Here is an 11372-nt window from a genome sequence, read left to right on the forward strand (position 1 = left end):
GATAAATCAGGTCTGGTTCATTTCCCTCCTCGAAAAGACGCATAGCCTGGAGTTATTTTGAGTTAAGTTTCATTCAGTATTCAGATCTCTGCAGACTCACTGGTTTTCTCTCAGTTTTTGTGGTAAAAAGGTACAAAATTAGGATGTGCTGTCACAGTCAGTCATACACAAATCAACCACAGCATACAAACCGCTTACTGGTGTAACTGTTGAGGTGGTGTATGACCAAACACACGTTGCAAAACATGCATGACACTAACCTGTCATCTGTATCACAAACATGCATGTGTGAGTGAGTAATGCCACGAGCTGTCATCCACTGATGTGCTTCAAGGCCGGGAGACGTGGAATTACATTCGGATTGTCCTCTCTGTTGGAGAGATGGAGGGAAGCAGCACAGCGCCGCTTCATGCTGGAGGTTAATGTGTGTCTGTGTTCACTTGTCAGATGTAATTGAAAGGAACAGCTTATGAAAATGAGGTGGCAGGGATGAGCTCTTTAATTAGATCAAGATCATGGACAGAAATGAATTAGAATCACTACTCCCATTACCCGCAGCAAAAGTGGAGCAGCACGACACCGAGTAGATGGAAACTTTAACATCCCACAGACAGTGCAACTGTCTAAATAGAGTTTTCAGGCAACCGCTGCTCTATTTTATTGTACCTCACCCGACTAGACCCAGAAATACGAGGGTGCCTGTGTGCTATTAATCTCCATGTTGTTATATCTGAAGCCTGGTGCCGTAAATTCACTGAGTTCATTATTTGTGAATAATCCTTTGCATGTCAATGCTCAATTTAGCCTAGATTTACAGTGAATAAGGCTTCATGGAACACATACGCCACCTGGTGCTGAGATCATGCGTCAGATGTTCAATGATGTTACATTTGTATGTTTTTATCTTTAGTCTTTCAAATTAAGTCTGAGTACCGTGAAACTATAACATTATGATTATTATTCATATGATGATGATTATTATAATTATGCACATTAAATTAGGTCTAACTCTCTGAACTGTGCAATATTCATGTTTATGTTGGTTCATGTGCAATTAATTGAACCTGACGTATGCTCACACTGTACATAATATGTTTACACTGTATATATTAGTTTCTATAAGTATTGCATGTTACTTCCTACTTTACTGATAATTGTTGACTGCCCTTGCTGCTGTAGTATTGCAAATTTTACAGTGGGACTAAAGAATAATCTTATATTATTATAATTTTTTTATTTTATTGTATTATTATTATTATTATTATTAATATTATTATTTTATTATATGATATGATATGATATGATATGATATGATATGATATTATACTATACTATATTATATAATGTAATATTTGTATTGTTTTTTTATAATTTTTTTGTTTTTATTAATCAAGGGAAGAAGAAAAGCAGGTTGCAGAATTAGATGCAAAAATATCAAAAATATTTTTAGTTATGTAGTAAAATAAAATGTGTGTCTTATCTGTTACTTTATAGATAATACAAACATTTAATTTTACTACATAATCTTGATATTCTTACATCTAATTCTGCAATTCTGTTATTGTTACTTTATAAATCATATGAGTGATGAGCCGATGTGATGATATTGATTATATACCTGATAAAAGTCAGGGCAGAGACATTTGTTGTGCATGAACCTAATAACATGAACAAATGATTGTGTTTCAATAAGTATGAACATTGTTTATTTTATTCTTGACTTTGTATTTTGTATTATTTTTCAAACAAACATTCACTGACCTTGAAACACATGATTCACTCCTGTGTGTGTGACGTCATACGGCGACCACATAGCTCTGACCGGGATTTATTCCCCCTGCGTTTGGTTTGACAGGCAAACTGCCAGGCAACGCAACACTGATTCCATCTACCTGATTTGTTGAACCGATAGGGACGGGGGACTGTTGGCTGCCTGACAGGTAAAGGAGAGGGAACATTTCCTCCCCCGGGTGGAACGGAAGGAAACAAGGTGTTTTGAGCAGGAGCACACGAGGAGTCTGTGTCCCACACGTGTCTGATGCTTCGTAAATAAGAAGAAGAGGAAGAACTCGTTGAAGTTATTAATACAAACACCAGCCGGTGGCTTCGCAGTTTGACTCCAGCTTCTCTGCAGCCGTGTGGTGAGTTCGTGTTCTGGGTGTTGGATCCGTCCACGTTTCGTGCTGCGACGACTGTGTTTACAGCTGGAGATGCTGCAGAGTCAGTGGACTGGGCCATGACGGCTAGCTCAGCACAAGCTACAATATAAGTCTCGACTAGACAACGCGATGCCAACGCTCAGTTTAGAGAAACAGATGATTTGAGGAGTTATATAAGCTAAACAACGCGAGGCTAAACTCTCCAGTGTGGCAGCTTTTTTAAACGTGTGTATTCAATGTTTAGATCAAGTCAACAAACACTGGGGTCAGAAATGTAAAATGTCGCTGTGTAATAATAACTCAGGAGGCTGACACGAGCCTCTTCCTGTTTTTGTTTTTACGTCCTCGCTCTTTCCCGCCGTTTGGTCTCGTGACGTGTGTAATATGAAATCAAAACCACGCTTCACCCCTCCACTCTCAGTTTACTTTCGATTTGATCAGATTTACTTCACTGTCATCGTGTTGCATGAGTAGACCCACATGTCAACAAACATGGCGCCCACCTGCCAGTTTTTTTTAAGGGCACGAATTTAACTTGTTTACTTCTGTTAAGTTGACTCAGTTATACATTTAAAAACTCTATACGATAGTAATCAAGTGAGAAATACCTCTGCATACATGTTATAGTAGTAGAAGTAATAGTAATACAGCACACTGCTCATTATCTGTATTGCATCAGCTCGGCCTCTCACATGTGGTTGTGCAGGTTGTGTTGGACACATAAAGGAGCAGTGCATTTTTCTTTAAAATATTTGTGTCTGTGTTTAGTCGTCACAAACCACCATGAAGTACATCCTCGTGACGGGAGGCGTCATATCGGGTATCGGGAAGGGCATCATCGCCAGCAGCGTGGGAACAATCCTCAAGTCCTGCGGCCTCCACGTGACCGCCATCAAAATCGACCCCTACATCAACATCGATGCTGGCACCTTTTCACCATATGAACACGGTGGGTTTAACAAGGTTGTTTTTGTTTTAGTTGCTGTTTTTTTTTTAAATCCTGTGGGTGCTGGCAATTTCTGTTGAATAAAGTTCAAGTCTTTCAGAGATTTAATTTGACGCCTCACAACACATCCCACACATGAGATAATGAGAAAATTTGAAGAAGGAACATCAATGATTTATAGCCGTTAGTGGGGTCCCACATTGACAGTGCGTGTCTCTACTGTCTGTACTTTGAGTACGAAAACAATGTTCTGGTGATGGCGAGAACTTCAGGTCGTCTTTATCAGTCCTTTCCTTGGACGCGCTGGCGCTCACCCAGAGATTGTAAAGAATTCTGTGATGGAAGAAAAGATTTCCCAAGATAATGAATTAGAAAGAAATGAATTGCATAAAGCTTAGAAATTTGAATTTGTAATATGTGCTTGAGTCTTGCACTTAATATTTGATGCTGAAAGGGAGCATGGTGTTCCAGTGGGGAGACGGACCACTCTCCGTTGAGAGGTATCAGGAAAGCTGTTTCCATACAATGTATATACGTTATGTCCTTAGACTATATATAAAGATGGACGACATGTATCCACTTTCTCCTGTTATACAAAAATGTCCTGGATACTGACATCATCCGGAGCCCAAGTCTGCACAGTAGTGATTGTCGTGTGGTTTTCAGTTTCACTAACTCTATGATATATTTCTATATTTCCTGTGTCGTGCAGGTGAAGTATTTGTTCTTGACGATGGCGGGGAGGTGGATCTGGACTTGGGGAATTATGAGCGTTTCCTGGACATTCGTCTCACCAGAGACAACAACCTCACCACCGGAAAGATCTACCAGTCGGTGATCAACAAGGAGAGGAGGGGAGACTACCTCGGCAAGACTGTACAAGGTTAGAGACGACTGTGTTTACCTGGCTGGTTACTGTTTAATGGTGAAAAGAGATTTAAAATGCAAGTGCATGGCCAACTAAATTAATTGTTATTTATATTGGTAATGTATCAGCACATACAACACAACATTTGTGTTTTTATATGTATATTTTGGACAAAAAGTGTCTACAGTGCATTTTTAATTTGATTTATCTATTTTCTTAGTGGTACCCCACATCACAGATGCCATCCAGGAGTGGGTAATGAAGCAGGCCAGGATCTCAGTAGATGAGGACGGTGTGGAGCCACAAGTTTGTGTCATAGAAGTAAGTTTGTGGTCAAGATGAATTTTGTATTGGGTGAGAAAACACCGTGTTTGTGAGCAGGCCCTCATGGGCCAATCTGAGCTCATTTGGGACCAGCGCATTTTGTTCTTGTACATTAACAAGGAACTGAGAAGGTTTTCAATCAGAAATGAAATCAAGTGTGATGCATCAGGCAATACAATTACTGGCACCATTTGGCAAATGGGGACGCGTCAGTGAAGCGAACATTTTCAAAAATTTAGGAATTTAAAAAGGCTTTTGTTGAGGAGAGGAGTCTGAAATTACCCACTTGTGCAAACCTCGCTCTGTTTCAATTCTATAAGAAAGAAAATCCACAGGGTGTTTTTATTCTGTCAAAAAGCTAAAACCAATCTCGGTAGTGGTTTAAATCAAGTGTTTGTTTGACAATACGTGCTGCTGTGGCATTTCATCTGGTATTTTACCAGTCAAATCCTCATAAACCAAGTTAAATTATTACACTGCCTCCAGCAGTTCTCTTTTATACGGCATGCATCAAAAGCAGCTCCGACAGTATTATGGGCTCAGTGCAGCTGATGGCCGTCTGTACCTGCCAAGTCTCTGAGTGTGCTGAGAACCAAACGGTGTATCCATGCATGCAGTTCTGTGTTCTAAGCTTGTGTTTGTGTGTCAACAGCTGGGAGGCACAGTGGGGGACATCGAGAGCATGCCCTTCATCGAGGCCTTCAGACAGTTCCAGTTCAAGGTGAAGAGGGAAAACTTCTGCAACATCCACGTCAGCTTGGTACCACAGGTACGGCACACAGACGCACATTATGTATTAATCCCCAAATAACACAGACAGCAGGATATTTACAGAATGACCTTGTCAGATTTATGTATTTTTATATTTTTGTTCCTGTTTTGAATTGAAGTATATAAGTAACAGTAAAACCAGCACCACCCATTTACTTAGTTTCTAATTTAATTAAAGTAATACTGATTTGATGTGTGGTAATATGGTTTGCTTGTTTACATTTGTTTCCATAGCCCAGCACCACAGGAGAACAGAAATCCAAACCAACCCAGAACAGTGTCCGAGAGCTCAGAGGGCTCGGCCTGTCTCCAGACTTGGTGAGTTTGATTTCCAATTTGTTCTTAAAGTTGGTCCATCCATATTTCCCTTTTAATGTGCAGAGGAATCAGTCATTTATTTTCATGTCATTGTGTTGACAAGCAAAGTGTTTGGATATAAATCTTTGAGCCTGTACCTTGGTCCTGCTGTGAAATATGTTTAAGAAATGAGCCCTCATTTTTGACAGATCATGTGCCGCTGTACATCACCCCTACAAAATGCCGTGAAGGAGAAGATCTCCATGTTCTGTCATGTAGAGCCCACACAGGTACTGTGATAATAACCCACAACCTCATTTGAGATGTGTGTAGAGTAACATGTCAACATCTGTTATGAATAAGAACATGAAATGAAGGTTGCTTGCCTGAAACATGTTGGCAATTGTCCGAAGTCAATTCTTTTGTGTATTTGTTTATCAGCCGTAATCTCAATTCAAAATCAAGATACAAGTTGGATCCCTGTTTCCAGGTGGTCTGTGTCCAGGATGTGTCCTCGGTCTACAGAGTGCCTCTGCTGCTGGAGGAACAGGGCGTCGTCAGCTACTTCTGTCAGCGGCTGAACCTGCCTGTGGAGATAATGAGGCCCAGAAAGATGCTCACAAAGTGGAAGGAGATGGCCGACAGGTGAGGAAGTTTGTCTTCGGCACGTAGCTTTTTTCTAAGTTTGTGTCTAGCTCAAAGAAAGTGAGAATATTGACTCAAATATATTCAGTTTTTTACTTACGGAACAGTCTGTTTAACCAAAGAGACAATTTGTTACCTCCAGGAATTTAGTTAGAATTCAAAGAAAAGTTGAGCTCTGACAGACAAGTGTTCCTCAGTCACTACAGCACAGAGGAAGTGGAGGTAAAATCTAATGAACATTAAATTGTTCATGAAGTAGCTGTGAGGTAATGATCAAATAACGCACCAGGTCAGTGCCGTGAATCATCTTCCTTTTTATCTTAGATCGGACCGTCTCCTGGAGCATGTCTCCATCGCCCTTGTGGGCAAGTACACAAAGTTATCGGACTCCTACACTTCAGTTATTAAGGCCCTTGAGCACTCGGCCCTGGCAATAAATCACAAGCTGGAGGTCAAGGTAGGAAAACATTTCACGCTTTTATGTTTTGTACATGGATTTCTGGATTCGGTATCACTGCTTTGTAGTTGGGGTTCTCTGTTGTTAGAGAACTGGAATAGTGCCTCACATGTGACTGTATTTGTGTTGTCTTTTTGTCTGCTGGCTGTGATGCTGACTGATCTCCCTCCAAATGTTCTGTTTGTTGTTATTATAGTACATAGACTCTGCAGACCTGGAGACTACGACTCTGCAAGACGAACCAGTGAAATATCACGAGGCCTGGCAAAAACTCTGCAGCTCTGAGTGAGTAGACTCACCGGGGAGAGCACGGCTGCCAATCAGCTCGGAGGATATGAACATTTTACAGCTATTGATATGAAGCTTTACTGGTGATGCAGTGTTACTCATGCTAAATGACAGTCGAGCGCTGTCATGCCCAGTGCTTTCACGCCTCAGTGAAATGGTTTCTGAGGTCCTCTGTGCTTAATCGTGTTATATAAGGCTGTTTGTTGGCAAGACAACAGAAGTATGCTGTGATAACCAGTGTGTCCTACTATGATTAGATATTCAGAATTAATTTCTGACCCACAACATCTCAAAAAGTGTCTCTACTGTTGACACCAGTCATGTTGGGTCCATGAATTCAAGATGTTGACACAGAATTCTGACCATACCGCCTGTGCGCCTCAGCAGAAATCCAGTTTCATTAGACCACTTCTGCTGTGGTTTTATTGATTCTGTGTCCACTTTGATTTCCATTCTTGGCTTCACAGGAGTGGGACCATATGTGGTATTCTGTTGTAGCCTATCTGACGATTTCACATGTTGTGCATTGTGAGATGCTTTTCCTCTGAACACATTGTAAATATGAGTTATAGGAGCTTTACTTTCAGCTCCAACCAGAGTCTCTGACCTCATCAACAAGAGCTGCCACTCTCAGGATGTCTTTTTTTTTTGTTTGTTTGTTTTTCACATCACTGTCTCCTGGGATTTTCACTGTAAAACCCAAGGAGAGGAGCAGTTAAAAAAATACTCAAAACCAGCTCATCTGGCACCAACAATCAAGCCACAGTCAAAGTCACTGAGATCAGATTTCCCCCCCATTCTTATTATTGATTTGGACATGAACTCAAGCTTCTCACCTGTGTGTATCTATGTTCTATTACAATTCTGAGAGACTGTGTTGTTTACTGTTTCCTCAAAAAAATAACCTTGAATTTCTTTAGAGGATAAACTCAAGCTGTCAATACTTTCTTCCTCCCACAGTGGTGTGTTGGTACCAGGAGGTTTCGGTGTGAGAGGGACAGAAGGAAAGATGCTGGCTATTAGCTGGGCGAGGAAGCAGAATAAGCCGTTCCTGGGTAAGAGAAACTCAGAACTACTTTGTCTTATAAATACTGCATTATTTCATAATGCAGGCTTTTAAATAAACCAAATGCAGACTAGACATAAATCAAACTTTGGCCTGTTTAAGATTCTGCTTCATATTTTCATTGCAGTGTCAATGTTTGTGAATTAAACAACCAACGTAAAGTATCTTCTGCTTTGGACTGTCATGTTTTATTGTTTAACTTGGCGGAATCAGAGTCGATGTTGTTCAGTTTTTGGCAGAAAAGTCACAACAAGCCTCCTTGATTAATATTAAGTGTAGTTCAAGATAAAATAAAATATTTTTGATTATATAACCAATGAACCACTTTGTCACACATCCATCACTGGTGTGGCCCAGAGGATTTAATAGTTGCATAATAAATTCAATGCCTGTCACCTGCATGGCTGCAAGATGCTGTAGGGATATTTTACTGAACAAGCCCCTGGAGGCTTTATGAAGGGTAAAATGACTTCAGCAAAATTAAGAGAAATCTTTAAGAAAACTCTGCTTCAGTCTGCCAGAGAACTGTGACTTGCCAAAGCTACAAATAATGAAAAGTGATCGAATCAGTGAACTGTGAGCAGCCAAAATCAATATGTGGCGGTCAATGTTGAAAATGTGGCACTGGCCACGGATAAATCAATGTATATGAAATACTTAAGTTAAAAAATATTTGGTTTATTGTGAACAGATGAGGACGTCAGCTGAGCAGGTGATCCCTCAATGTGGCCCAGGACACATTTGTATTCACACTGCAAAAAGAATGTGAACCCTTCAAATGTGGCCTGAGTGACTGGATCTTAAATGCGTCCTCAAGGTGTCTTGAGTTCACACTTTTACTTGTGATCCGATCACCTGAGACAGATTTTAATGCCGGGTCATCACAGGGCCATAAAGGTCGCAGAGGACTACTTTTAATGCAGTATAATAGGCGCAGTATAATAATATGCAAAGACAGTAACATTAGCCATGCAAGCGGTTTGCACAGTAGGGATCTTGTTAGAGTCTTTCTTTTATTTATGAGTCCTTACATTACCTCTCATTATGCAAGAATCCTGCTGGTCTTGTTTTGTGCAGGAGTATGCTTGGGCATGCAGCTGGCTGTGTGCGAGTTTGCCCGCAACGTTCTTGGATGGGAAGGTGAGTGATTGCACAGTTCAGCTGGACAAACATTCAAGGAACATTTAGTTCCTATGGTTTCTAATTTAGTGATTAAAGAGCTTTAGACCTGATCACAAGTTCAACTGAGCTGAGACGAGTTTCTTTTTCAGATGCAAACTCCACCGAATTCAACCCTGACTCCAAATACCCTGTGGTAGGTTGTATTTCTGGTGCTGTCCTCTCATCATTTCATTTTCAGTCTTTCAACAGAACGGTTTTAATATCCGTTTAATGTTTGATCTGGGCAGGTGATTGACATGCCGGAGCACAACCCAGGGCAGATGGGTGGGACTATGAGGTTGGGGAAGAGGCGGACGATTTTCAAGTCCAACACCAGTGTACTGAGTATGTGTCTACATTAAATTAGTGGTAGACTGTTGACTGTTGATTTCCAACGATTGTGTTTCTAATGACTCTTTTAATTCATTTTTGCAGAAAAACTGTACGGAGGTTTCGATTATGTTGAGGAGCGGCACAGACACAGATTTGAGGTAGAGATGAAAATAAGACTTTAAATCTTTTTTCTCAATTTTATTTTTAAAGGAAAACAAATGTATATTCTACAACTGTTATTCAGCTAATGCATATTTCAGGGAGTTGAGGCTCCCTTTTAAACTTTATGTTTTGTATTATAAAATCTCTTTATTAGTCTTAAAACCTATCCTGAATCATCTCTTCTCATTTTAGGTGAATCCTGAGCTGAAGCAGCATTTTGAGAAAAAGGGTTTTATTTTTGTTGGTCAGGATGTGGAAGGAGAGAGAATGGAGGTCATTGAATTGGAAGGTGAGTGAGAAAAACAAGCCTCCGCATGCTGTTGATGTTATCTGTTTAAACTCGCTTTGGTGTTGATATACAATTATTTCTTCTGTTTAGTCACACACTGACTGTGGCGCATGAGGACTAAAGTGGAGATCAAAACATGTATTGATCCTCGTGTGGGTTTTGTTTCAGGACACTGTTACTTCGTTGGAGTGCAGTATCATCCAGAGTTCACCTCCAGACCCATCAAACCCTCTCCTCCATACTTTGGTCTCCTGCTGGCTGCTGCAGGAAAACTCCAGGGCTACATGGCCAAGGGCTGTCGCCTTTCTCCACGGTGAGCTCCCACACGGCACAGTGCTATCGCCCCAAAGATTCAAATGAAATCTTGTGTATCGTCAGTCTCCATCAGTCCTTAGCTCTTAGTTCTCACAGATACACTTCTATTCTGTTTTTCCCACGACTGCAAGCATGCAAGTTATATCAGTGTTTTTCATGACACTGTAACATCACCATTGCACCAACAACCACATCAAAGTCGTCCCTGTCATGTGTTACTGCTGTAACACTCATTGTGTCTTTCATTTCAGGGACACCTACAGCGACCGCAGCGGCAGCAGCTCTCCTGAAGTGGAGATGTCAGAGCTGAGGTTCCCCTCTTTGTAGTGGTAGAGTTGTGTTTCTGTCATTGAAGAAAATCAATACGAAGCTGGTCTGCCCCTAAACAACGTTATGAACCAAAATATGTGTTTGGCTTTCATAGTTTTAGCGCTAAATCAGCGCTGGTGTGCAGTTGAAGGGTTGTTTTGCTGGTATCTCTGTTTGTGCTTCAGAGTGGCTGCGATAAGCAAAAAACTGAAATGAAATGCTGACAGGGATTATAGTAAAACCAAATGTGGACTTTGTAGAGAAACTATAAAGAAAATGGGGAAATGGTATAAATAATGAAATAATGAATTATATCAGTTTTATCAGTATGTTTGTTCAAACACATAAGGAAATGGACAATGTATTTTCCGGTTAGATAGAGAAGACCTAGCAACAGTGACTATGGCTATGGTTGGAGTCAGGGGCTCTGCAATCTGTTTTTTGTTGGAGTGTTCGTCCTATAAATGAAAAACTGAAACGAAACCGACTTAACGCGGTTTTATGTGAAATTCATAGGAGATATTTCGTTTGTGTTTTCTGACAAGTGGAGGTACTGATCTGTTTTCCTCTCAGAAATGTTTGTTTTTCTCTCTCACAATTGTATTTAATATGCCCTCAGGGTTAGTACACAACACTGTGTAAACTACGTGTTATTCTGGTTTGAGATGATCTTATATTTTGTTCTAAATACTACAACTTTACGTGCTATTCCAAGCAAATCTGTTCACGGAACAGGACCACAATGTTGTGGGATGAATGCATTTCCCTGTTGTAATGAGGTGAGATGTTTTAAGTTTTAATATCACAAGGGTGCTGGGATTTCGTTTCCGCATGCAAGTTGTTGTAGGCAAACTTGTGTTGTAATTAGTTTGTATTCCCTGAGTCACTGGCTCTGGTTGCATGACTTCCTGCTTTTGTTTGGAACCTTTGAGCTGCTGACATTAACAAATATTGTTTTCTGACTCACTTGCCTTCTACTGCC

At 40.5% G+C, this 11372-nt stretch overlaps 1 protein-coding gene across 1 annotated transcript; it reads left to right on the forward strand.

Moving 5' to 3' along the window:
• The first annotated feature begins 1956 nt into the window (after positions 1 to 1956).
• LOC117777177 (CTP synthase 1-like) lies at positions 1957 to 10779 on the forward strand. The gene is made up of 18 exons (XM_034611776.1): positions 1957 to 2141; positions 2928 to 3108; positions 3818 to 3988; positions 4194 to 4294; positions 4950 to 5066; positions 5303 to 5386; positions 5575 to 5655; positions 5856 to 6010; positions 6335 to 6467; positions 6664 to 6752; positions 7716 to 7810; positions 8899 to 8961; positions 9093 to 9136; positions 9231 to 9327; positions 9418 to 9473; positions 9670 to 9766; positions 9935 to 10079; positions 10333 to 10779. The coding sequence occupies exons 2-18, from the start codon at positions 2943 to 2945 to the stop codon at positions 10406 to 10408; spliced, it is 1770 nt and encodes a 589-aa protein (XP_034467667.1). The 5' UTR covers positions 1957 to 2141; positions 2928 to 2942; the 3' UTR covers positions 10409 to 10779.
• Positions 10780 to 11372: the final 593 nt, after the last annotated feature.

The sequence above is a fragment of the Hippoglossus hippoglossus genome, chromosome 16 (assembly GCF_009819705.1).
Source record: "Hippoglossus hippoglossus isolate fHipHip1 chromosome 16, fHipHip1.pri, whole genome shotgun sequence".
NCBI classification, from domain to species: Eukaryota; Metazoa; Chordata; class Actinopteri; order Pleuronectiformes; family Pleuronectidae; genus Hippoglossus; species Hippoglossus hippoglossus.

Coding starts and splice junctions, on each gene's coding strand:
- LOC117777177 (XM_034611776.1), top strand. CDS start 2,943: ATGAAGTACATCCTCGTGACGGGAGGCGTCATATCGGGTATCGGGAAG. Junction 7,811..8,898: donor GCAGAATAAGCCGTTCCTGG/GTAAGAGAAACT, acceptor TGTTTTGTGCAG/GAGTATGCTTGGGCATGCAG. Junction 9,474..9,669: donor GGCACAGACACAGATTTGAG/GTAGAGATGAAA, acceptor TTCTCATTTTAG/GTGAATCCTGAGCTGAAGCA.